Source organism: Oreochromis niloticus, linkage group LG20 (assembly GCF_001858045.2).
Source record: "Oreochromis niloticus isolate F11D_XX linkage group LG20, O_niloticus_UMD_NMBU, whole genome shotgun sequence".
NCBI classification, from domain to species: Eukaryota; Metazoa; Chordata; class Actinopteri; order Cichliformes; family Cichlidae; genus Oreochromis; species Oreochromis niloticus.
Window position 1 is genome coordinate 8,551,925 of NC_031984.2, and position 26,828 is coordinate 8,578,752.

Here is a 26,828-nt window from a genome sequence, read left to right on the forward strand (position 1 = left end):
ATATTACGAGCATACAATAAAGCACTAAAGTAGCAGAAGTCCTTTAAAGGCCTGCTGACACAACTTAACTTTACGCTCAAGTTAGCAGGCATGTCTTCGCTTTGGAGAAACCTGCATTTAAGTCGTGCCATTACCGCTGCAGCAGCGGACTTTTTCGCCTTGCAGCCACGACAAACTTTGGCTCTTTGCAGCGACAGACGAGGCTTTTGCATAAATCCGAACAGACAGTGCTCAGGGAAACGCTACAATGTACCACCGAGCGCCGAGTTTGTTGCCAGGGTGTCCGGGATCCCCACCATGGCCAAATTACCTTACCAGGACACCGCAGAAGGGCTTGATGCAGCGTTTGTTGGCGTCCCAATTGATACCGGGACCTCGAACCGACCTGGCGCAAGGTGGTGTTTTTCTCTGCAGCTAATATTTAAACGTATGGGCCTGCTGCACCGTCATATTGGATGCATGCATAACAAAGCTACTGTTTTCGGGCGTTTAAAGATAGATTTAAATTTCACTTTAGTAATTAAAGTGACTAAATTAATCTTATCCTCATGTTGTGCAATGAACAAAACTTCATAGACCACCTTGTACAAAATTGAGACGTATCTAGGCAACTGAAATCCTCAGCTGCAGGGAATGTACAAAAGCTGAAACTTCCACGTTCATTTTGACCACCCAATACCTTACTCTGTACAGTAAGCACTATTTCATGCCATCAAGGTTAAAAAATGTCACAATAAAAAAAATGCAAAATCCAAGCAGCAGCCATTGTGCTTCAACAATCATAGCTGTCATCCTGGTTCACAGGTTTGGCCCACGACAGATCAGAGTTGAGTCGGCCATGCTGAGGGCTTACAACAGTGGCACCAGGGCAGCACCTTATGAGTCCCTCCTGGTTGCTGATATCGGGGATGTGAATGTTAATGTGTATGACCTGAAAGACACTTGCAAACGCATCAGGGAGGCCTACAGAAAGATCGTGGCCACTGGCTGCATCCCACTAACTATGGGTGAGAAGAAAACTGATCTCTAGAGGTGAAGAAAATGCTCTAAAAGTGCTCTTGCTTACATGGTTGTTGTTTAGACAGTTGCACAGATAGTCAAGGATAGCTCAGTAAATGTTTAACAAAGCACAGTGTTGTAATACATGTTCAATTATTAGCCATTTAGATAGCTCTATAAACTAAAGAGAAGATTTGATCAAAGGTTGGATTTTAAGGAAGTTTTGTCTGCAGGTGGCGATCACACTATTGCTTACCCAATCCTGCAAGCTGTTGCTGAGAAGTAAGTGTGCTTTATTCCTAGGAACTGATACAGTACTACTTTTTTACACACTTTAGGATACAATAAACATTGTTTGGATCTGTGTTGAACTGTGTGACCTAATACGGCTATTAAGCATTTTTCCCCCAAACTTCCAGAACTGTACAGCCTACAAATCCAAAAATGCATGATTCAGGTGTCACTTGAGTTATGCATTCTTATATTCGCTGACTTTACAATCTGAGAATGCAATAAAATTAAAGAATACTGTTTTGTGTGAATTGGGTTTACTGAGAATGCAGGAAGAGTCCTCGGTTAATACATATAGCTGCCACTGATAAACATGAACTTCCTCTTTAACCATTTTGTACCCCATGCCCTTGTTCCTGTGATAATTTGTTAGGCATGGCCCAGTGGGTTTGATCCATGTGGATGCTCATGCTGACACCAGTGATGTGGTATTGGGGGAGAAAATAGGCCACGGGACTCCATTCAGACGATGTGTGGAGGAAGGATTACTGGACTGCAAGAGAGTTGTCCAGATCGGCCTTCGGGGTTCAGGCTATTCTGCCGACTCATATGAATGGAGTCGGGCACAGGTACTCTGCTAGGTTACTGTTTCATTTGTGTAAAGCATGCTTATGTTTAGCATATATTTTTTGCCGTTGTATAAAAATACCTTTACTTGCTTGTTCCCCATAGGGAAATGCCTCAGATAAATTTAACATAATGGTTTTGGCATTTTGTCTGGAGAGTAAATGCTGTATAACTGGATTAATATAAGGTTGCAAGAAATTATGCTAATAATTGGTATATTTTATATGTTTTTTGTGCTTGTTTTTTGACAACAAGATGCAAATGCATTCATCTAGAACAAGGACATTTTATGGCACTGACTCGGAGATGCCATATGTCTCAAAATAATTTTCTCATAACAAGGCTATATGTTTTTTTTCTACTCCTCTAGGGCTTCCGTGTTGTGCAAGTGGAAGAGTGTTGGTTCAAATCTCTTGCGCCTTTAATGGATGAGGTCAGGAATCAGATGGGCAAAGGTCCAGTATACCTCAGTTTTGACATTGATGCTCTTGACCCTGGCTTTGCCCCTGGAACAGGCACACCTGAGATAGCAGGGCTCACTCCCATACAGGTAATCAAGGTGCTAAAGACACCTCAAAGTTTACTATACTAGTTACTAGCTATATATAAAAAACTACATACACCAGGCAAGGAAATGTTGTCTTTTCTGCTGCATTAATAATTCATTTTTTCAATCTATCATCACAATTGGATTTAGGGAGTTGAGATTATTCGGGGATGCCGTGGTCTGAACCTTGTTGGATGTGATCTAGTGGAGGTGTCACCACCCTATGACACCACAGGTGCTTTTTAACATTTAAATTCTTTTGAAATTTCAATTTTCTTTCTAATGTATTTTTTCCCTCTTGTCCTCATATTCATTTCATTTTTTTCTTCCATTCTGTCAACAGGAAACACCGCATTGACTGGGGCCAACCTCCTCTTTGAAATGTTATGTGTTCTCCCAAAAATTAAATACTATTGATAAATAATAAGAGCACAGAACAGAATAAAATGTTTAGTTTTGGAAAAACTCGGACAATCAAATTTTGGTACAGTCATGCTTTGCACTCTTGAATGACACAAAAATATCTGACAGTAATTACTGTCTTATAAATTTGCGAACAAAATGATGAGTATGCCGCACTGGACACAAGTTTTGATTCTGTAAGTATTTGCTTCATTAAGAAATCCTGCACTCATTCAACAGTGCAGTGCTGCAGATGAGTTTTAAAACCATGACAACTTAAGTGTAGTGCTGTTTGGGTGTACTAAATGAAAATGTGAAATTCAGTATTCACCAATGTGCATTTAAGGCAAGAAAGACAAACCGGTCAGTGATTTAAACTAACTGCTGCTTTTAGTAAATATGTAAGGAAATATTATTTTTGAAGTGTCTTTATTTACCTTGACTGCTGAAGACAAGTGTCTTCCTTCTGATATCACACTCCAGTCATACTGCCCGGCACTCTTGCATTGTTTATGCTGTTGTATAAACTCAACATGTCCTGTATCCACTTAAAATTGAAGGAATTCCAGCAGTATACTGGACAGGAGCACTTCATTTCTTAAAAAGCTTTTATTTTAACCTTTCAGAAAAATGTTACATGTCTATGGTTTCAATATTCACCATATGAAAACTAGTTACTAATTCATGTTTTTTCAGCATGTCTTCTCTTCTGATGACTACATCAAGAAGGATGGCTCAAAATGCCACAAAACTCAAATTATCCTAATCTAGTTCCTTGAACAGAATGTGACCTTCACAAAGTCTATTGTAACTATTGCAAATGACCACTTTAAAAATGTCAAAGTCTGGATTAGAAGCAAAATATGAAGGAAGGAGGGATGGCTCAAGGCTTGCACAGAACTGTATTTATTAGCATTATATAACAGCAGCTATTATAAGAGAGAAGCATTGTACTTTTTCTGAAATGTAGCCCTTGGACACCTTTATATAACCCCAAAAAATACAATACTTTTTTTTCAACCAACCTTCTTTTTTCCTCTTCTTTTACGCATCTTCATTTCCTGTCTTTTTCCCTTTCTTGAAGGGCAGCATAGTGTCACAGGGATTAATACTGCTGTCTCATCAGTCTCCTGGGTGTTTCTGTGTGTAGTTATCTCCCTCATGCTTGCATGGGTTTTCTACATATAATTTTCTCCAGCCTCTCTGGATGGGTTGTGATTATGGGTTATTCTTCAAGCACTGCTAACTTTAATCTCAGATTTGTTGCATTTGCTAAGTCTGGCAACACATTATTGGCCATATTTTGTTGACAGAAATGATAGAACAGACACAGGGCCTATAAAATCAGCAAAGCTGTATAATTTCATTTAAAAAATGTTAACATAATCCAGTGGTTGTTGATCTGAAGGGCAGGGACACGGAGCTATTGCAGATGGGGCAAGAATGAGAATAAATTATAATGTTACAACCTTAAAATGACTAAAGTTAGTGCAGATGCTAGAGAGGAAGTTACATTTTTGGTATATATACATATATATATATATTTATATATATATATATATGTTTGGGTATGTGTGTGTGTGTGTGTGTGTGTGTAGAGGGAGAGAGAGAGAGAGAACACTCCATAAAACGCCCTTTCAAACAGTTGTCTGGTTTCTTTAAATTCCTCTGCAAATGTTCAAATCCCTATGGTGAGGGTCTGTTTTGCAATATGTTTCACTTTCAAAGTGGATGTAACAACAGACTGTAATTTTGTAGGATTATCAGAGTTGCAAAATATGTTTTTACTTATTGCTTGTTTACTTCTTTTAATATTTTTTCATTTTTAAATGAACTTGAGTTCTCTTAGCAAAATATTTACTATATAAAGTCTTGATGTCTTTGTGACATGTAGCTTTTTACATGCAGATAATCAACTTGTAACCTGCAAAGTGACTCTGGAATTACTCTCATTTCCCATCTTTCTAATATACCAACAGCATTTTTTAACAAAACCGGACGCTTGGGACTTACCTGGTGCAATCGAAGCAGAGGACAGGGAAAGATATGACATACACATTATGATGAAATGAAAAAGATTGGTACGAGCCTCCTGTGTGTGCTCCAACTTCTTTCAGTATAACTTCATTTGCATCAGGCTCCAAGGGGCGTTGACCCTCACTGAGAGAGGAATCATTTCATTTTCTCTGGCTGGTCTGCTGGTTTTTGGCAGCAGCTTTCTGCAGCTGAACAGTCCAGCTTCACTGTATTACAGTTACAGTAATATCAAAATACATAGAAACAAACAACATTCTTAAGCTGCACATTTTAAGGGTCAGACACAAAAACAGAGAGACTTGATCTTAACTTCTGAATAGTTTTATATGCATTGTTTATTTACTTCTCCAACTACAAAATAAAACTCTCAAAGGCATGAAATTACATACAAGTTATATATTCTCCTGGCATTATATGCTTCATAAACATGCTGCTGAAACAGTAGTATACTTTATTGAACACCAACACATGTTTGTAATTCACAGAGGACTCGGTTGGTGTTTCCAACACAGCCACAAAACAGACAACTATCCTAAACAGTTTGTTGAAGGTTAAGTTGACTTTGAGGCCTATAATAATGGGTTAAGGCATTTTTTTACTTAACTTTTTTCACATGACTTTTCCAGAACTTTTCTGCTGACTGCAAGCAAGGGAGTAGTCCTTAAATCACACCACTGTGGTCAGTGAGATGCCTCTTATAAACAGTCAGACCAGTCAGACCCAGAAATAAGCTGCCTCTTGTATCCAAGAGGCAAGAGGGGTCTACAGAGCACTGGTACAAATTCCTGCTCTTGGAATAACTGCAGCAGTCTAGGTGTCATTTATCCTCTATGGTGTAGCTTTTAGTTTATGTAACCGTGGTGTTTTGTGGTATTACAGTATAATAAAGGAGTACACTGAGTAAAAGTTTGGGAGTTTATCATAACTTTCAGCAGTGTTTCCCAACACTTTTGGCACGTGACCTCTGACAACATAAAACAACTTAAATCCCTTGTCCCTCCTTGCATGTATCTCAAACGTGTGATTAGGCACTGCTGGCTCTACTGTGAGGTCTCTGGTGTATCTACCCTTCCCCACCTTGTTTTGTTTTCTTTTGACATCTTTTTGATATTCCAAGATGAGACACAGAATTGATTTTTTAGAAGACTGCTTTTGTACAGTAAATGATTCAACTGTAAAAACTGGATAGGAGCTCAGTGATGTCAAATTCGATAGTTGCCAACCAAACTGGATGAGCCCATTTTGTTCATCTACTCTTAGTCTATTTTCATGAGCAAATTGGAGCAGCTCATCTCTGTCTCTATTCAGGGTTTAGCTTTTAATTGGCAACAGCTGCCCTTTCAAACCTCAGAGTGATAGAGTATCACCCTTTTACATGGTTGGATGCAGACATCCAGTCCTTCAAACAGCTACTGACTTCAGTCCTGACAAACAAGCTTATATTTGGGACGTGTCTCCAGCGGCACAGCACACAGCAACGCAGGGCAGTTAAATGGTTGTTTTTCTTACTTGATTCTTAGGTTTATTTGCGTCGCTGCCCTGGGAAGTCGGTGTGCTGCATTTTAGAACTCCAGTAGAGGGCAATAAAAGCCCAAATATATTGCGATGAACTGAAGCGACATATTTTTCATAAACTCTGCAGCAACACTTTTATTTTCAAACCAACTGAACCACTGACTGCAAACACGTGGGCACTCTTCAATGCTGTAACTGTTGTCAGTAAATATTGCTACTCCTAAATATAAATAAATAAATTTGTGCCCCGAGGGCATGAAAAGTGAAGGACTAACATGTCACCCAGTAGGTAAAGACAAATAACAGATCCCTTTAGGTTGGGTGTTGTTCCTGAAACTTTTTACTTATTTCTGGATAATTCAGATGTGTAGTTGGTTTAAAAATAAACAAAACGTAAGTCATATGTCAAATATGTGCTACAATAAAATGGGGTAATTAACTACACTGTTACACTTCTCCTCATTTAAACACGGATTAGATGGTCAGTAAGTAGTTTTAATGCACTTTAGAATTTCATTTTTGAATTATTTTATACTTTAGGCATTTTGACAGCTCATATTATATTATCGTTTTATAAAATATGGCTTACGTTTTAATTGAATTTTCCAAGATTAGATCAAATCAGTCCTACAATTACCCATTATAAATTCCACTTCAGTAATCTATATAAGAAGTCTGTCACTGAGCCACTGTGCCGAATTCGTTCTCTTGCAAAGTAAAGTAATTTCTGCACTCTTACAGGAAGCCCGGAATACTTTTGGATTTGTACTTGCAGGATACTAAAGTATTCTAACAGTGGTGCTTTGCTACTTTTGTTCGAGTAAAGACTTAAAAACGTCCTTCCCCACCACACACTTTATTCTAGGTGACGTCTCTCCACAGTGGGATTAGTTGTCCTCTCTTTGAGCACTCCATGAATTCCATTCCGCCTTTTACTTTTCGGCAGCGCACTCTCCGCACAGGACTTCCCATTGACTTTGCAAGACTGCATTCAACCCACCACAAGTCCCAAGTTTCGGTGTGCACGGGAGAAGAAGCCCCGTAGTGTCGATCTTTTTTATTTGCGTAATCTTTTAGAAAAGAAAAAGAGAAAAAAACACGAGAAGGGATCCGTTTTACCTGTTGATGAAGTCCCACCGGGCGTGGGACGCAGAGGAGCAGTCGGGTTTCTACCCAGAGAAGAAAAGTCTGAACTAGGTGCACCGTTCCAGTGGCCAGGAGGCGTGAAGGACCCTCGTATTCCCCCCTTTCCCCCAGCATTTACAGCCTGTGCTGGGTCGGTGGAAAATGGGCACTCTGACCACTTCGATCTGTGGACTTATCCTCTCTTTCATACTCACATCGCAGCTTTTTACTGTAAGTGAGCTCAAACTTTCTCTTTACGCTTTCATTTTACTTTTAAACTCCCCACTGGCGACTTTATGCATCAGTCGCTTATATAACTCAAATATACAAACCATTTATCCCCCCCAAAAAATCAAGTTAAAGTTAAGAAGCAGTGTCTTTGTATCCTATTAAAGCCAAAAAAGGTCATCTGTTGATAGCAGTATTCATTGTGGGTAAATGGTGTGGCGACTGGTTGCTCACATGCAGGTGGGCTGTATAACAGAATCCAGTCAGCATGAACTGTAAAGATGCTTTTAGAAGTAATATGACAAACTAGAAGCTCCGAGCCGGGCTAAGTTTGTCCATAGAAACAAGCTATTCATAGTCTCCCTGGAGTACTCAACTCCTAAACCTTCTCAAACTTTGTGAGGCTCCATTTTGCGTGGCCTAGACTTTCTGTTATAACTAAAATATGCAAAGTTTTTATAATGATTAAAAAACGGAAATAACAGAATTCTGTGGTAGTTGGTAGTTTGTGTCTTCTCACATTTAGGCTGAGTGTTTTATTCTGTCCTGGAGAGCCTGAAATTCTTGAGAATAAAAGATGCAGGTCGATTGAGGGTGATGGTCTTTAAGTTTTCAGTAATGTTATTCAAAAGGGAAAAAAATGCATTCACCTCTACATTACCATTGCCATGTATTCAAGAGCGACTGCAGGTAAAACAATGTGCTGTACCTATGCCTGCTTTCACTCAAGACAGCAGCCAGCAGCTATCTGTATTATAAAGTCATTTATTGAATGTTTGTTCTCTTATTAATCTCTACAGTTTTTAGCATCTAAAACTGGCTTGGTATTGCTCATTTTGTCCAACTGAGAGCAAACAACAAATGAAGGGAGCAAATCTGAAGTCGAAATATTTTTGCTTGGTAAATGACTAACAAATGACTGTACAGTCCACACAGTGTTGAATATATATGTTTGATTAATTACTGATATTGCAACCTAAGAAATGGTTTGTCTTCTTGCTTCTGTGTCTGTGCTGTGAATCATATAGAGGATGACCGTTACCGGGCGGCTGAGAATAGACTGCCCCCACCCTTTGCAAATCCCGTCTGGTGTCTCACCTTTATGCCCTCCAATAAACAGAGCTGTCACGATTGAAATATCTGTGACACCTCTGTGTTGATTTGATCTAAACCAAATCCTTTTTGAATGATGGGACATAGTTGCACAGGCCAGCAGACATAAGTCTTTCACATGCTGGACTTGGAGTGTGTGAGCAGTGGTACGCCTGATGTTTGAAAAGCTATAGTGTTGAAGTTTTCATGACTTTAAGATATATTTTACATCCGGTGATGCCATGCTGTTGAGCACTGAGCTTTTCTTTGGAGTGGCAGAACATGTATCGCCTGTGTCTTCAATGTCAGCATAAGTTATGTATGTTCAATATCATCGATCTGTAGAAGTCAGCTCCAGAGGGCTTATTATCATCTGTTGTGTGCTGTCACTGAAAGGTAACATGAGATGGCCTCTACACTTTTACCACAGCCTTGACTGACTGTTAGGCCAACAACACCAGCATAATTGAATTATCTGTAACCGCAAACAGCATCTGTTTCTGGTATTATGCCTTTGAACTCCAGCAGGCTAACTGTCTCTTGATTCAATTAAGCACACGCGCGGACTGGTGTTACTACGAGATCCTCCTTCCTTCGTGCTGGAATGTCAGCTTCATGCACAACAGCTCAAGACAATCAAAGTCAATAAAAACTCAGTGGGTGAGAGTTATCCATTAAATAAATAAATAAAAAAGAGTACCCATATCCCACTGTGAACAAGCAGCAGTAAAAGTGTGAAGAATTGTGCGAACCAAACATTGATGCAGCTTCATATTTAATAAGAAACAAATGATGACTGTTTTTTCATTATGTCTTTCTTAAGCATATGTAAGCTAGGGAGGTCACTTGGCTTTCTGGGGTATGACATCAGACTAACCGTGACATTACCACTGACAATTTTGGTACTGAAATTTCTCCCAGTATAGACTGTCATAAGTGTCCCTTGACTTCATTCGGGGCGGCGGGGGAAGGGCAGCTTGGATCGCTATGACTACATAGTCTGAAGCGTGTGTGTGTCATTGGTCTGAATTGTTGTCTTTTTCTGCTGCGTGTAACTCGACCCCTTCTTCCCCCTACTAAATATTATGCAGTGACAGTTTGATTCGATGGTGTATTCAGTTTGTGCCATGCAGTCTTGTTGATGTGGTCGGTCCGTCTGTGTGGTGCTTTGTCATTTCAGATCCAGCTACCTAGTGTTTAATTCCCATTCAGAATCAATGAGGACTCTGGGGAGTTGAAAAGCACAGCAGTGCAAACACCAAATCCACTCCATAGTTTGAACAGTAGGGAAAGCCTGCCCCCTGGACACATTCACATAATTGCTTGAAGACTAGGTTTGGTAAACACTGCGTTGTTGAATTATAGTCCCAGGAGAGAGGCCATCTTGGCTGATGGGACAATGCTGCACTAAATTGGCCCACCCTACCCTCAAGCACATTGGCACATATGGAGAGCAGGCCGGGAGGCTGGCATTTGTTGACTCTGCAGCGAAGTGTGACTTGGGACGGTATAGAGGTCAAGAGGCGAGGGCTCTGAACCTGGCTCTGTTTCACAGTTCAGCAGAGTTCCTCATTATTTATTCATAGCCTACATTAGCCACTGCTGCCCACTTTCCTGAACTTTTCACATGTTTGTCTTCACAATCAGTCGTGCTGCTTTAATATAACTTTTTCATTTGCCCGACACGTCCTTTGCTCCTTTTCCACCTCACAGAGCTTCTCTGTGAGGGTTTTGATTGAGTCTATAGATAATTACAGGTTGAACAGACATGCATCACAGCATTTACATTTCCAGTTACTCTGAAATATTTCATGAACTATGATTTTGCTATCAGGACCCTTTGGCTTTGTAACTTGTTTGATGAGCTCAGTCTTGCAGAATCAGTGAATTCCTTAAAATCCCTTCCTAACACTCATTTCTGTAGACTTGCCTTTATGTAATGAAATTAAATCTGATGTGTCTTTACTATCTGGTCTAAAGCTCGCAGCTTTTTAGTTTTTCATTGACTTTTTACCTATTTAAAATCACCCTGTTTGCGATGCTTTTTAAAGTTTCTCCCACGGCTTCAATGTTCGCCTCTCTGTTTAACATTTCCCTTTGAGGTAGCTTTTTCCTCTTGGCATCCAGAGATGACAACAGCCTAAAATATGCTGAAAATTTTGGCATACTCTTTTATCAATCTACAGGTTAATCTCACCGCACATCTAAAGTTAGCCACTTTGTTTGTTTTTTTTAAACCTTTGGTTTGCAGTAAATGTAGGTTATTATTATGGTGTTATTCCTAGAATCTGGTTTGTGTATTTTATTAAAAATGTTAGTATCAAGTATATTATGTGTTCTGAAATACAGATTTATGCTGCAAAAGTTGCTTCAAACCCTTAGGTTGATAACATTTACAAGGGTGTTTTACTCCACCCTATCCTCTGGGCACACCTTCACACAGACACTTACTAATGTCTTTTCATAATACTCTGTGGTTCTTGGCTGTAGAGTGCTGTGCTTTCATGCCCAATGTCGCTTCATGTCGGACAGAAGAGCCAAATCCAAACACAGCTGCACCTCAGCTGGTACAGCAGCAACGTTGTGCATGTGCTGACATGAGACTCTGGTACTTTGACTACTGCTTGTTATAGCTAGAGCCCTTTCTTTCCACTCAGACCTGTTCTGTGTTTCCTCCTCTGAAGAAGTCATGCAGATGGCTTTGGTTCAAATCACCGAATCACATGTATATGTCATAGTCAGACTGATGCAAAGCTTCTATCTGGGAAAGTGCAAATCTACATTTAAATCTGATTTTAATTTAAAAAACAAAACAAAACAAAAACTTTCCATACCTGAGTGTTAAAAGGTGGCCTATCATAAGTTATCATTCCTTTCTCTTATTATCACATTTGTTTTTTTGTTCTTTTTTGCTCAACACACTACTGAACATTTATAAATAGGCCCAAGTTTAGTCTAATTACTCCCTAAAGTATATTTGAGCAACCAAGATTCCTAACACTATTGCTTCACAGTGAAGTCTGTAATTTGACCTGATTTTCACTGTAACAAGTACTTAAAGGATTCCTTGACCAGAATCTTTAAAAGGCGTGATCACTCTACATTTGATATTGTACATATCACTCTTCATTCCTGAGTTATAGAGCCACAGGTGCAATAAAACCGGCAGAGTTCATGGTGAGGTCAGCACTGTGACCACAAGCAATAAAGATTAGTAATGGCCAAAAAGTAACTCAGGGCAGTGAATTACATGTCTGATTTTTCCCCCCTGCTATTCTAACACCTTCATTCATAGTCTTTACAAAACAAAGTGCATCAAAATATGATAGATATTGTCATTTCAAATTTTAAGAAAGAGATCGATTGGTTCAGTTTGGGGAATGGTTATTACCAGGTGTTATTTTGCTCCAGTGTTTGTGGAATTAATTCATTTTTGCGACACAAGCAAGTCTTTTAAATTGCTGTTCTTTACTGCCAGTGATAACTTCTGTGGAAATACTGAGCCCTAAATCTAACAAGCAAAACAAAAGGTTTGGAATAGACTGGAAACAAGTCTGTGCAATTCCCCCATCTCAAACAGTCGTCTTCAGTCTTTTCACTGGCTTTTCTGCGGGCTGGACCCAAGCTTGCACTTATTACAGATTCATTGAAATGCTAACTTTACTGTATTGCACTCTCCCTTTGAAGGTGGTCCATAGTCTGTGCCCTATTGAATCTGCCATTGTCTTTTCAGAGGGAGTGATGGGAAATCACTTCCACTTTTTGGTTAAAGGGGCAGCTCCATTGTCTTGTTTGTTCCCTCCCAACATATAGAAGTACTCTGATGGGACCCCCTGCCCTTTTTATCAATTGCATGTTGGTGTATAGGAAACAGAGCATTTTTTCTTTGGTACCTAACAAAGGTAAGAGATTGTTATCAACCTTTTACCCTTTTTTCTTTAAAAACCCGGTTTGTAGCTGACATCCAGTTAAATGCTTATAAAAGTCCAACCCAGTGGTGTCTTATCAACTCTGAGTTCTCATTCTCTGAGAGCTAACCTTGGCTCCACTTCCACTTACTCAGCAGCAAGTCTCTACATGTGATACAAAAAGGCTTCCCCATTTGCGAGACTTTATTGTAAGAAGATGCAAATTCACCACCTAAGCTGCTGTTAAACCCTTAATATTCGCAGAGGGAGGTCGGCAAGTGGAATTCGGCTTTGGGGGTTTGAATGACTCACTGAAAGGTAAATAATGGGCAAACATTGGCTTCCCCTTTCTGCCAAGTTTTATTTAATTCAAGTGTGTTTTTGTAGGCAGTAACTCAACCCTGCTGTCTTTTAGCAGGCTAATTAGGATACAGGCAGTGGAAATAAGCTTCCGCCAAAGGGTTGCTGGACTCTCCCCTAGAGCTAGCCAGATAGTCACTTGAGGTGGTTTGGTATCTGATTAGGATGCTTCCTGGGTGTCTACTGGGAGGAGGCCCCTTGACAAATGCACGACACGGTAGAGAGATTACATCTCTCAACAGGTTTGGGAACCCCTCAGTGTTCCTCCGGAAGGCCTGGAGGAAGTGGCTACAGAGAAGGCCTCTGGGCATGGAGGGATGGATGGATGGATCCATAACAAATATTTTTAGAAGGAAATAATTATCTTATTAAAACACATCACATGCAAAGCAAGAACAGTGCTGGTCCTGTGTTGCTTTTATTTTATGAGCACCAACTGATGAAGATAAACTTTTGAGTCATAATTAAAGGTCTAGCCTCGTTCTTTCAGTATGACATCAGGTGTTCCAATGTATCTAAGACATTTATAACTGTCATTATTGCATGAAATATTAAAAGTCAGCTGTTTTCAACATCAGTTATACAGAGATTAGTGATTGAATAAACACCGGGGATTATTTCAACCGCAAACTTGCCACTAAATCATATGCCTGCAAAAACAAGCCGATTCGGACATGACTGGGTAAAATTGATACCTTTTGCATGCAGCACTTCACTTCAAGCCACTCCTGCTAAAGTTTGATAACTGATAACTGATAATGGATTTTTTGGGCCTGATACAGATACTAGGTTTCAAGGAACGAAAAATCAGTTGCTGGATTTTTTTTAAATAGATGTACATATGCAAACTATTTATTGTAATTATATTTATGTTTCTTTAACTTTCTAGCAATATATTTTAGAAACTTGACAACGCATGGTTCAGCACCTCCAACTATGATCGGCAGTGATCCTCTGCTGCGTGTGCTGCAGAAAATGCTGAAAATTGTAAGCAATGGAAAATCTATGTGACAATACAATGTCTAAACGATATCTTTTCTGCATTACTTTCTGTATTTTCTAACACGAGGACCACATTACATCTGGTTTTACAGAGGAATTGAGTTCTGGTGTACTAGGCCTCAGCTGTGCCCCACAATAAATCTACAGAGACAGGAGAGGACCAGTTTGGTGTGTGTTATCACGTCAGCTGTTATCCCACAAGACATAACAACTCTTTTGCCTGATATAAACACATGCTCACACAAAGAGAAACTTTTGTTCTCATGGGAATTTTCTTACTTATTTTTTTTTACTGCATGTCCTTTTTCTGCAACCTTACTTGTAGCATGTATTGTTCAAATCTCCAAATCCTTTCACCTTGCAGTGGAATGAACATTTACAGCAGATCAGATTTGCTGTAAAGAAGTCATTTCTATCCTCCTATTGCACACCCTTTACTGCAAGAACAAGGAAAGCAATTTGGACAGGACAATTTGGTCCATAATGAGATATTTTCAGAGCTTTCTGAAAACAAATGGGTCTGTAGTTAAGTGGTTTCCAGCGCTCCATTGTTTTAGTGCAATGGCTTGTGATGGTCTGAAAGTTTTGTCCCTTGCTGAGTCACCATCCTGTTGAGGAAATAAAACCTTGAATTATCTACAGAACAAGAGGACCCCGCTTCCTCTGAAGCAAAGTTTACCCAGGCTGTCGTGTGCACAGATGTACCTCTGTGTGTGTGTGTGTGTGTGTGTGTGTTACCACGTAAATCCGTGTTTTAATTTATAGCCAAAAATCCCCACAATTTGAAGTCTTTGACATTGTCCTGGATTTCTGCATCTTCAGCGTCTCTCCTCCTTGAACCTTTTTATCGTGCACTGAAGACACAGAGGCACATTTTACAAGTTTTTATTTCTTGCACAATGAAATTGACTTCGCTTGTAGTGTCTCTTGGCTGGTCACAGCTTCTAGTTGCAAAGCTGTACTGAAGGTCTTATTAGTTTTTATAACTTGGCACATAACAGGCAGGAACTAAGGATTAATGAATTCCCCTGGACCTAATTACAACCAGCACAAGCACTTGTTGTTTTTATTTCTTCTCTCTCAGCTAGTATATGACTTTTGAATTTCCATCGCAGCATGTTTTAACTGAGTAGCACTGCTTGGGTGAAAATATTTTCCTTCCAGGTTTGCAGCTTTTGAAGATGTGTTATCCCCACTGTAAGCCAAACTCTGCTGTAATGGAAAAAGACATTGATAGCCACGCATACATATGCACGTACACTATTTTTAATGAAAAGTGAAAATCGCTCACAGGTTAAATAAATGTAAAAGTTATATATATTTCTACAAATTAAGGGACTTTCAGTGAACCAGAGTTGACAAAATAATACACCCTAACCGCATATTTATTGTTTATTATAACCACATTTATTATACAGTGGTCCCTCGTTTATCGTGGGGGTTACATTCTAAAAATAACCCGCGATAGGTGAACTCCGCGAACTTTGTTTTTTACAATTATTATAGTTGTTTTAATGGTGTAAAACCCCTCACTACACACTTTGTACACTTTTCTCACACAGGCATGAACATTTTCACACTTTTCTCTCTTGTTTAAACACCCTTAAAGTTCAAACCTTCGTAGAAAAATAAGTTCAGTATTATAGAAACAAACCAAAGCTCAAACCCTGTTTTCAGGTCCAGAACATGGGAATAGAGCGGCTGCGAGAGAATTCAACATTAATGAATCAATGGTATGGAAGTAGAGGAAGCAAGAAGAATGAGTTGAGTACAGTTTGACTTATCTGACTGTTTTGTTTCGCTTGATGCGCCTTATAATCCAAAAATATGGTAACTTCTACCTTCCTTTAGCATGTCCAGAAGTCCAACTTTTTGTGCGATGGTTAGCATCTTCCTCTGCCTTTTGGGTGCTACTGCAGGCGCCTTTGACGGTGCAAAACGTTTCGTCGACATTCTTGTGTTTGTTAGGGAGAAAACTTACAAGCATACAGTACAGCACTTCAGAGTCACACTGCTAGCGATTAAAGATTTATGTAAATTTGAGAAGCTGAACACATTCTGTACTGTACAGGAGACACGGCACGGAGGAGATTGCTTGACAATGGTCTACAGCCAATCATGATGCAGAACACAATGCGCTGTAAAAAAAAAAAAAAGGCATGCAAAATTGCAAAAAAAAAAAAAATTCGCGAAACAGCGAGGTCGAGAAAGGTGAATCACGTTATAGCGAGGGACCACTGTAATTGCAAACATAATAACAATAATGAATATCAAAAGTACTGTAAGCATACAAACTTTTAATGCATTTAATAGAATTGGTTAAGGTTTTTGAAGCCCTGTTCTGATCCCCGAGATGTGCATTTTCGCTGTCACCCTCTTGGTTTGTAAATCCAGATGTGATGAGAGATCTGACTGTGAAACCACTGCAAATGAGCATATCCCCAAGTGGCCAAAATCTATATAATGGAATTTAACACTTGGTAGCTATTGTAGGTAACAGGACAATTAACCAGACATGTAGCTGAACTGATAATAAATAAACAAATGCTCTCAGTTCCAGCAAGTGATGTAGGGTTTTAACATGATGAGACATGATCGTTAGTGTAATAGCTTTACATTATACACTCATCTGTATGTAAATACATGTAGCAGTGAAAGTCATAGTATTGATAAGCAAAGAATGTCAGCCCTTTAGGTGGCGGAGAGTTTCACTAGATTAAAATCACAGCTTCTTGCTGGAAGCTATCACCACTGAGCCCTCTAATTATTTTCAAGTACACTTCTCTTGAAGTTGTTCCAGATCACCCTCTAAAAGAAGCTGAGAAAAACTTTTTAGATTTTATCTTTTTTCTTGTGGTGTATTGCCAACTAACCCCCGCACCCCCCAACAGACACGCCCAAATATGAGAAAGGTTTCTTAACCACCATGCTGACTAAAGTAGCTAAGCATCTATCATGTGCCCTGCGGCTCGACAGTGTGTACCTGGCAGGCCTATTCAAACTGGAGGTTGGCCTTGTAACACAGTTGGTAGGGCAAGGAAATGTTTGTGGTTTTAAGCCAAAGTGGTTGTATATAATCTTCTCTCCACCCAAACCATCTGTTGAGTCCGTGGAAGGAGAACTGATCTAAATAAATAGTCAGCTTAAAAAGTTTGTTTATTTACTCTGGACTGTTACAGCCTCTCAGTCAGAGATGGCACAGTCAGAGGATATAGAAATGCAACAGAAAAAACACATTTAAAAACCCAGCCCACTGTTAATTTCTGACATACTGGATGAATGAGTCAGCCCATGTTCTCAGTTAAGACCACAATTCACAACAAGTAGCTGGTGACCACCGACTGTGCCTTTGCAATACCACATCAATAAAGACTGAGTTGCAGGAAGGGCAGCTGTTGAGTGTCACTTTTTTTAAAAAAAAAATTTGATTTTACACTTATAGGTCAATTTTAGATATTTTTCTTGATCTCTTTTCATGAACCAAAGAGGTAAACTTATTGGATTTTTTAATCTAAATTAAAAATCTCGGTTGCCCTTGATGTTCTTTCTATAAGCATCAGATACGGTAAAGGCCTCACTTTTTTGTTCTTCGTCATGCAGGCAGCATCTCAAGCCAAGTCAGGCAATTATTCCTTTAAGGGGGGTAATTAAATGGTTCTTCCCCTGAACTAAGGGCTTGAGTGATTTATGTGGACTGTGAACACATTGAGGATGTTCTTTAAACTGTGTCATGATGAAGAGCCTCTGTCTTTCCTACCAGGCTCCACCTGCTGAGGCTCTGTTATGACCCTGTCATGGGTACAAGGGGTGGAGATGGGGGCACACAGGGAATAAGATTTGGCCCAAACACCAGACTGCAGTCAGATTCTCTGGCACAGATGTCAGTCTTGCCTGCGGGCACATGGTTAACCTCAGTCTGTTGATTCAACTGTGCTTTCCCAGTGCAGGGATAATGGAAAACAAAATTTGAGAGTGATAACAGTAGAACGAGAGTGGAGTTGTTATTCGTTCCTATTTGTTTACTGGAATGAACTGACCAGGCAGGCGAGGATTAGGGACCAATCCCCTCTGGGTGCAGAGGCTCAGCATTGTTGTTGCACCCGTTGTAATATTCTTGTAATATCTCATACCCAAACGATCTATAGATTAAATCTACATAACAATTGTCATTTAACCATAATAAATGTCCTGATGTAGAACTCTCCTGTCTGACTGTCAGGTCAATGATCCAGTTACGTTACAAAAAAAGAAAAGAAACTAAAAAGTTGTACATTTCATTGCACGGTACTTTTGTTAGCACAAAGCGTCGGTACTAATGTTTAAACCTTCTCGGCGCTTTAAATGCACTGTATGAATCATAGATTTTACCACTGTAAAGCGTAATGTCAGGCATTAGCCATGCTCAGTCTCTGAGACATTTTAGAAAGGACTAGAAAAAACAGTCATTTACAACCAAACTCTTTTTAGATGCAAGTGACATCCATCTGGGTTGGTATTTTGATCTTTGTGAATACTTTTAATTGCAGTCTCAGGACTCATGAATCATCAGTTACCTTCCATCCATCTTCTTACGCTTATCTGGGGCCGGGTCGCGGGGACAGCAGCCCAAGTAGAGAAGCCCAGACCTCCCTCTCCCCAGCCACCTCATCCAGCTTGTCCGGGGGGAACACCAAGGTTCTAGCGTGTCCTGGGTCTGCCTCGGGGCCCTGCTCCCAGTGGGACACGCCTGGAACACTTCACCCAGGAGGCGCTAAGGAGGCATCCTTGTCAGGTGCTCGAACCACCTCTGGCTCCTTTCGATGTGATGGAGCAGCGGCTCTACTCTGAGCCCCTCTCGGATGGCCGAACTTCTCACCCTATCTCTAAGGGAGATACCAGCCACCCTTCAGAGGAAGCCCATTTCCGCCGCTTGTATCCGCAATCTCGTTCTTTCGGTCACTACCCACAGCTCGTAAGCATAGGTGAGGGTAGGGACGTAGATCGACCGGTAAATTGAGAGCTTTGCTTTTACACTCAGCTCTCTCTTCAGCACAACAGACCGGTACAGCGTCCGCATCACCGCAGCCACAGCACCAATCCATCTGTTGATCTCCCGCTCCCTTCTCCCGTCACTCATGAACAAGACTTAAACTCTTTCACTTGGGGCAAGAACTCATGCCTGACCTGGCGTGGCACTCCACCCTTTTCCTTTTCATCAGTTACATTTAAAAAAAGCCCCAAAAGTTGTTAACTTTTCTCCAAAAGAAGAATTAAGAAGTTAAACTTAATGATTAATGAGTTTTCCTTATCCCACCAGAACACTGACAACATGCCACTTAGATTAATAATTCATGAATTCAGTAATAACCTAATAAAGGTGCACAGGTACTTATAGGTGAAAGGGTTGTGAACTCATGCATTTGTGCAAAAAAAGAAAGAAAAAACACTTGGCTCATGTGTTTCATGGCTCAACTATGAGGAGCAACAAATTTATTATAAATATGATTATATACTATTTTTATTTTCTCAAGGATAGCAGGCATTGTCAGTAATTGCCCATCTTGCTGTTGTTCTGCCTCCTGGGTAGGAATTAAGCAGATAAAAGAGCGATGTGACTACTTTAAAAATGCAAGCAAAAGAAATATTTGTATTATTAGATTCTTATTCATGCAAAGATTGTGTTGTTGCTCGTTTTATGAAGAAGTATAGCTTTATTGTAAACTGTCACAAAGGTCACAGGCAGTGATGTAATCACCCCGGTGAAAGCTGGGTCTTAAATGATCCTTATTCTGCTGTTTTTTTCAAGCCTGCCTTATTCAGCAGGCTTGTGCTGACCTGTCCATTATGACAGTGATGAGTCACACACAGAACAGGCTGCAGTTAGTTTCACTGGCTTCTCTCATATACCTGACGGGTTCACTTTGCTGATTAACCACCACTGCTCCCTGTGTTTTCATAAGAACACACAGGGCCCCTTGCCTATAATTACCTTTTATTATAGTAGGAAATAGATCCCTCACATCTGCTTCCAATGAATGGGCAGGTTAGCCCTCCTGCTTTCTTGTATTATTGCTTAAAGTCCTGGCATACAGATGTCTTTGTAGGTGTGAGCATGCAGTCAAATTAGGGCCTGTTGGTGAATTATGAGGACAGGTGAAATTCATCCGTCAACCATTAAAAGGTAGATACTCCCAGACTTTGTTTACGGTTGTCACATGTTGGCCTTCAGGTTTGTTGTCTGGTTGGAAGATGGCCAAAAACATCCTTAAGTCTTTGATATATATGTAAACCTTCTGCAGCACTGATTTAAAACATCACGCTCTGAGATGGAGCAAAATCACAAACAGGTACAGGTGTTGTGAAAGGTAAATGGATCCAGATGGCCATCATTAGGATTGTAGCCCATTTGATATATTCCCGCATGCACAGTGAACAATGAGTTGTTGTGGGAAAGCGGGGTGTTTTTATATTTTAGTCCTAGTTAATAATACATCAAGAGCACAAAAGTATTACTTAATATTTTGTCACTAATGTAAAAACATACGTTTGCTGCTTGTTTGTTGCTCCACTGAGTGCAGAGGTGTTGAACTCCAGGGCCGTTGTCCTGCAGGTTTTAGACGTGTCCAGCTGATTTAAATGGCTAAATTATATCCTCAACATCTCCTCTTGATGTTCTCCAGAGGCCGGGTAAAATAATTAATCATTTGATTCAGGTGTGTTGACCCAGGGTGAGATCTAAAACCTGCAGGACACCGGCCCTCGAGGCCTGGAGTTTGACACCCCTGGCTTAGTGAATCAAAAATGGAATTATTACTCATTATTACTCAACATTCCATGTTGCACATTAGCAATATGCAATGAATAGTCTGTTTTTTGCTGTTTTGCTGACTAATGTAATTTGTTCTGAGTGAAGAGTTAAAAAGATACAAATATAACTTAGAGCTAACATCAGCATAAAACATCAGCATAAAATTTGCACTGATTTGCGATATCACCCTAAGTGAATGACTGGTCAGTGCAGTGGTATTAAAACTGATATTGCCTAATATTACATTTTTTAGCAACCACCATGGCTGATATGGGTGATCTGTGGGTTTTACCTTAACCCTGTTTAAACTGAACGCACAGATTGTTTATGTTTTTATACTATGGGGATATTTGCTGCTCCCGATGAAAGTGACGTGCTAACTTTTCCAGCACACAGTACGAACTTGCTGTTGCTGTTTTTGTCTGTTTACACTATAGTTACTGCTGCATTTAGATATTGTCCTGCTGCGAACACGCAGGCACTTTATTTTTGGATCTATCTTGTGGAGGAAGGGTAGGTGAAGTAAAGGAAGTGTTTAATTTAGCTCAGGGATTTTATCTGGATCTCTAAGCGTAAGATCCAGCAGGCGTGGTTCTTTCTGGGGGAATTCCTTCCTCTAAGTTCATCAGGGAAAATGTAAGACTTTATCAAACTCAGTATCTTTACAATTATATGTTTTTACTTGTTTACTTTTTTCTGATCTCTGTGCATTTGGTTTGGCAGATGTGTTTGAAATTTTGACATTTAGTGACTAATTTTATTAATTTGTTTGTATTTCAGAGGGACTCATTTACTTGTATTTATCAGTTTGTGTATCATGACAGCTCAACCCACATCAGTACCTGCTTTTTCGCTTTTGCGTGATGGACGGGTGACTGATGACTCCAGGGAAAAAGTCTAGACAGGAACATTCCCAGTCTATGTGCATTAATATACTGAAGCTTTCATTGCTGATACAGTCAGTAACAAAATACAGAATGTCACAGCTTTTAAGCATGACTCATGCTGAAAGGTTTTACCTGAGGTTAAATAGGATAAGTAGTCTGAGATAGGAAAAAACATTAAAGGCAATGAGAGAATACAGTAATAATTACTTTATATTGCCATTGCCACCAATGTAAAACCATAAAAGCAACGGATAAAATGAAGAATATGTATAACTTTTGTTTTTGTGAATGCAAATGTTGCAAGAAAGCTCAACAAGATCTCAAGAGGCTCTAGTTGAGGCCCTTGTTGACCTTGGACAAAAGTAATGAATGGACTACTGTTTATCTCCTGTCCAACAGCTTTTCCCCAGCCTTCATTCATAACCGTATCTTCATCCTGCACTCTCTGTTTGCTTATCCAAAGTCTGCACTGAGACTTACTAAGGTTTGAGCTGGCATGGATTTCCATACTTGTTGCTAAAGCTGGACGTACTGAAACACTATAAGGAACTTCTTTTGCAAGTGCTCAACTTTTAGTTAGTTTGAGCAAGTAGCTTTTTACTCAGTTAATTCACACCATTAACAAGGGAACTGCCAAATCACGATAGAATTAGAAGACATGTTTATGGCCTTTTAAAGATCTAGAAGACTTCAAAAAGATAATAAAATAATACAAAAAGGAGACATAAGACCATCACAAGTGTTTAACCAGAGCAAGCCAAGTAAACTAATCCTATTTATATGGTTGGATCTTTCTTTCCGGCCAAAACAGAAGCTCTTTACACCTGGGCAAATCCAAGGAGTCTCTGGGATTCCCCTGATCCTTCTTCTTGAACCATCCTTCAGGAGATAAGCTGTTTTTTGGCAAGTGCCCTGCCCATTGATCCTTTGTCAAGGAATGACAGAGGGAATTTAAATCCAGAGAATAAAACTATGATTGAAAATAGTGAAGGCCAGTCAGGCTGAAGGCATTTTATGTTGTGGGTAGTGGGTAGCTGATTCCCTTTCTCAGGCCAATTGCAATAACTGGCTTTAGGAATGTTCACATTTCTCTGCTTTAGGCTGTGGTTAAAGAAGTGAAGATTAAGATTTGCCTCTATCCTTGGGTTGTGGGAAATAAATGACTTCCTTCATCAGACAAAGAAGACAACCTGTGGGAAAGTTCCTTGTTATACTGAAGCTTAAGGGCCACATCTCTGCTAGGCAAGCTGTGGGTGGATTTGCCTTAAAGCATTCATGCCTATTTTTGGTCATTTTGCACACTGTCAAAACAAACAAAAAAACCTAAATCACTTTGTTCTACGCAGAGAAAAAAAGGAAAGTGAACCAGAGCTGCTGTCTCTTGCCTTCTAACTGAATCACTGTCAGAAGCTTACCAATTTAAAGAGATCTTCAGTTAATTTTCATGTGCTATGCAGATGTGGGCGTGCCACTATGCTGAGCAATAGTTGGCTGTGCCTTCTACCTCTCACAGGTTTCTCTCAAACATGGCTTTCTTCTGTGTTTATTGGTTGCTTTCCCGGCCTAACCTCAGATGGGAGCGTAAGGGGCTTGCCAACTGCTGCAGCAGACTGCCTACTGTAGTACCCAACCTCTCTGATGATCGATCTGGAAACTGCATGTGTAGAGTTTTACATAAGCAAGAGTCTCACACAAAAGCTTCTTTAAAGTTGCTGGCCAAAAAAAAGTCAGGAAAGTAAGCACGACTTGAATATCCTGAACTTCTGTAATAGCTAGCTCTGCATAATATGGAGTGACTAGCAATTTCTTCCACTTCTAATTGTTATTTTTTATGCAATTAACATCTAAAACATTAATGAAAGTGATGGAAACAACAAGAAACAGCTCAGCGATCTGAAGATGCCCCTTACACCCTGTTCTCCAGAGGCCCTGCAGGGCCTTTGGAGGGGGGTGTAATAACACCTGCAGCTACGCAGCTCCTGAGGTATTTTTATCCCCCCCGGAATTCCACTTCTGTTCTCCGCGTAGATCTCCCGTCTAAGCTCATGGGAACTCACTCAGTGATGATCCTTGACATAGATTTAAACACCTACCTCACCATTTTTCATTCACTCTTGCTGACATAGCTCATTGATTTATGTAAGCACACACTTCCAGCTTTGAGAATTACTAGCTGCATTAACAATTATTTTTGTCAGGGTGATGTTAGTCATGAGCAGCTGCTGTTTCAATAACTAGTGAAATTGAATTTTTAACCTTTACCACATCTCCCAGTGGACGAGAGCTGTGTGCTCTTCACACTGGTGTTTTGAACCAGATCCAACCAAGCAAGAGCAGATGACTTGGAAAATATGCTGACATTTGGAACAGAAATGACAACAACATAAATGGCTTTGGTGCTGTGGTACTGGTTTATAGCACTGTTCTATCAAAACATACTGTATGCAAATGGCTGAGAGGATTCATAGTAGAGGTATTTGTGATGACTGTCTACTTGAGTTAATGTTCAGTCACAGCTTTTTTTTCATGTGAATAAAGTTAATTAATTAATCTGCTACAGAGTTTAGCCTTAACTTAGGCACAGTTGGGCCACCTTTACTTAAATATCCCTCTAATTTTACAGCAGGTCTTTACATTTAGTAAAGTTTTCTTTTTCGCTGTTTTCACACAAGTGCATGTTGATATAGACATTAAACCTTTCATCTCACCCATCATGCACACCAAATGAAGTAGGGATTTCATGCATAATCAGACAGCAGGAGTACTCCCCAAGCAATATTAGAAAAAAATGTAACTACGGTAACAGTTAATAATGTTTATGCCTGAAGACAAAGATGAGTTCATCTGTCGCCGAAGTGTCAGATGATCTCGATTGCAAATTGCCCATTACTAATGGTTCCTAGTGTTAATATGTTTCAAATTTCTTCTTAATTGCTGGCTGTAGGTAGCAAGACCATGATACTCACATCAATATTTATTTTATAATAATTTTAACAACTAGAGAACCCCTTTCGTGCTTGTTTGTGTGGGCTGTGATGAAAGCTAACCTTTTCTTATTGCTCATGGATATTTTGCGCTGTTCGGCAAGTAAGGCCAGATCAGATTTTTCCTACCATGCTCCTTGTCTACTCCCACTTTTGGTCTTTCCGTGGAGCGAAGGTTTGCCAAAACAGCTGCCAGGTAATTTCCAAGTTAGAATGGAGGGGCGGGCTCTTGAAAGGCAAGGTTAACCTCTGAATTTCTCCTCTCTTTGCACCCTTTGATGATTTTTGTCAACATCAGACAGCAGTGTCTTGTTTGCTCTGCAGCACAGAACATCTGGAGGGGAGCACAGCTCTCTTTCATGCTTCAACCCTATTATGTTTATATTAATGGCATAAACAGCTGTGGAAGAATATTTTGTTCTCACAGCCCATCACTTCAGTAGACCTAATATAGGCCTTGGCAAAGCTAACAGAACTGTACTGTTAGTAGTGTTGTGGGGGGAAAAAAAGAATAGGAGCAGGACTTTGATGTGCAGATGGTGTCCAACAAAGACAGGTTTTATTGTGATGTTCTGAGCTCAAAGTGCATCTTAGGTCTCTGAACAAGGACTGTTCAAAACTCACAGTATGAGATGCTTACATGTTGCAACTGCCTGTCATTCCAGAAACTTCACCATGGTTCCCTGCAAAGCCCAGTTAATTAAGAGATTGCCATCCCAAAGAGCATGACCTTGGGAACTGGTGGAAAGTGGCTTCACTGACTATTCCCTAAGGCTCGGACGCCCGGAGGTCATTCCCTTCCTGGCAAAAGCCTATCCTGCTCACAAATTCAAGAGTCGGTTATTGTCAAGATGCAGATGTTTACTTTCCGCACGTCACTGAGAAGCTGTGGATGTGTTGCGGCTCTAAAGATTAAATTTCAGTTGTAGAAATGGTTGCATGAAGTGCCTTTCCTACATGGTACAATGGTGATATACACAGTGTTGTGGAGAAAAGTGTACTGGGCAAGCTGACAGACTGATCTAGCTTTGGCCTGTGATTATGTGGGGCATTGTAAGTGTGGCCAAGTCAACAGGTGGTGTCAGATTAGTTGGTCCTGAGGCGAGAATAAGCAAGAGAGGAAGCGAGGAGGGCAACTCTACTGCATTCAGTGTAGGGAAGCCATCAAATATGGAGGACCAGAAGAGCCACGCGCATCGAAATAAAAATTTCTGTGCTTTAATAATGAATTGTAGAATAAATTCTGCAATTGTAAATTCATTTTTGAATTCCAATTTAATAAACTGCATTTCAAAATCCTTTTTCCAATTGCATTTCAAAATCCTTTTTCCAATTGCACTTTAATAAACTGCATTTTAAAATCCTTTTTTCAGTTGCACTTTAATAAACTGCAGTTCAAAATCCTTTTTCCACTTGCAATTTAATAAATTGCAGTTCAAAATCCTTTTTCCACTTGCAGTTTAATAAACTGCAGTTCAAAATCCTTTTTCCACCTGCAATTTAATAAACTGCAGTTCAAAATCCCTTTTCCACTTGCAATTTAATAAACTGCAGTTCAAAATCCTTTTTCCACTTGCAATTTAATAAACTGCAGTTCATAATCCTTTTTCCACTTGCAATTTAATAAACTGCAGTTCAAAATCCTTTTTTCCACTTGCAATTTAATAAACTGCAGTTCAAAATCCCTTTTCCACCTGCAATTTAATAAACTGCAGTTCAAAATCCATTTCCCTTTCCTGTTCGCTCCTGGATTAGCTGCTGGATTAGCTCCTGGATTAGCTGCTGGATTAGCTCTTCGATTAACAACTTGCTGGAGGCTATTCAAATTAGCCACACCGTGGGATGTAAGGAGCTCTCTGATTGGTTGGTCAGACACAGGCTGTCTGCCAGCCTGGATTTTTCTAGCTCATAGCTTCGCTCTGCTACGAAGCGTGTGTGCTTGTACAAAGGCCGTTCAGCGTCGGGATTTACACTCGGCTCGACACGGATATGTGAAGAATGAAGGGACCCTGCAGCGAAACGGAGAGCCAACCTCTGACTGAGTGCCCGTTTACTCAGTCTGACCACCTGTTGAAGGTAAGGTGCTAACGTGGCTAA

General features: G+C 40.0%; 2 protein-coding genes across 14 annotated transcripts in view; both read left to right on the forward strand.

Moving 5' to 3' along the window:
• Window positions 1-27: 27 nt before the first annotated feature.
• agmat (agmatinase (putative)) lies at window positions 28-3,221 on the forward strand. The gene is made up of 7 exons (XM_003438806.5): window positions 28-395; window positions 805-1,007; window positions 1,233-1,281; window positions 1,664-1,859; window positions 2,228-2,407; window positions 2,555-2,639; window positions 2,748-3,221. The coding sequence occupies exons 1-7, from the start codon at window positions 91-93 to the stop codon at window positions 2,819-2,821; spliced, it is 1,092 nt and encodes a 363-aa protein (XP_003438854.1). The 5' UTR covers window positions 28-90; the 3' UTR covers window positions 2,822-3,221.
• Window positions 3,222-7,264: 4,043 nt separating this feature from the next.
• Window positions 7,265-26,828, forward strand: part of hspg2 (heparan sulfate proteoglycan 2) — a 102,283-nt gene continuing 82,719 nt past the window's right edge. For 9 of the 13 annotated variants that reach the window (XM_025901611.1, XM_025901615.1, XM_025901616.1 and 6 more), the window contains exon 1: window positions 7,265-7,714. In XM_025901611.1, coding sequence (XP_025757396.1) covers window positions 7,646-7,714 — 69 coding nt within the window. In that variant the 5' untranslated portion in view covers window positions 7,265-7,645. The remainder of the gene's footprint in view (window positions 7,715-26,828) is intronic. The other 4 variants (XM_025901620.1, XM_025901621.1, XM_025901622.1 and 1 more) reach the window with 2 other exon arrangements.

Coding starts and splice junctions, on each gene's coding strand:
- agmat (XM_003438806.5), top strand. CDS start 91: ATGTCTTCGCTTTGGAGAAACCTGCATTTAAGTCGTGCCATTACCGCT. Junction 396..804: donor TCGAACCGACCTGGCGCAAG/GTGGTGTTTTTC, acceptor CCTGGTTCACAG/GTTTGGCCCACGACAGATCA. Junction 1,860..2,227: donor ATGAATGGAGTCGGGCACAG/GTACTCTGCTAG, acceptor CTACTCCTCTAG/GGCTTCCGTGTTGTGCAAGT.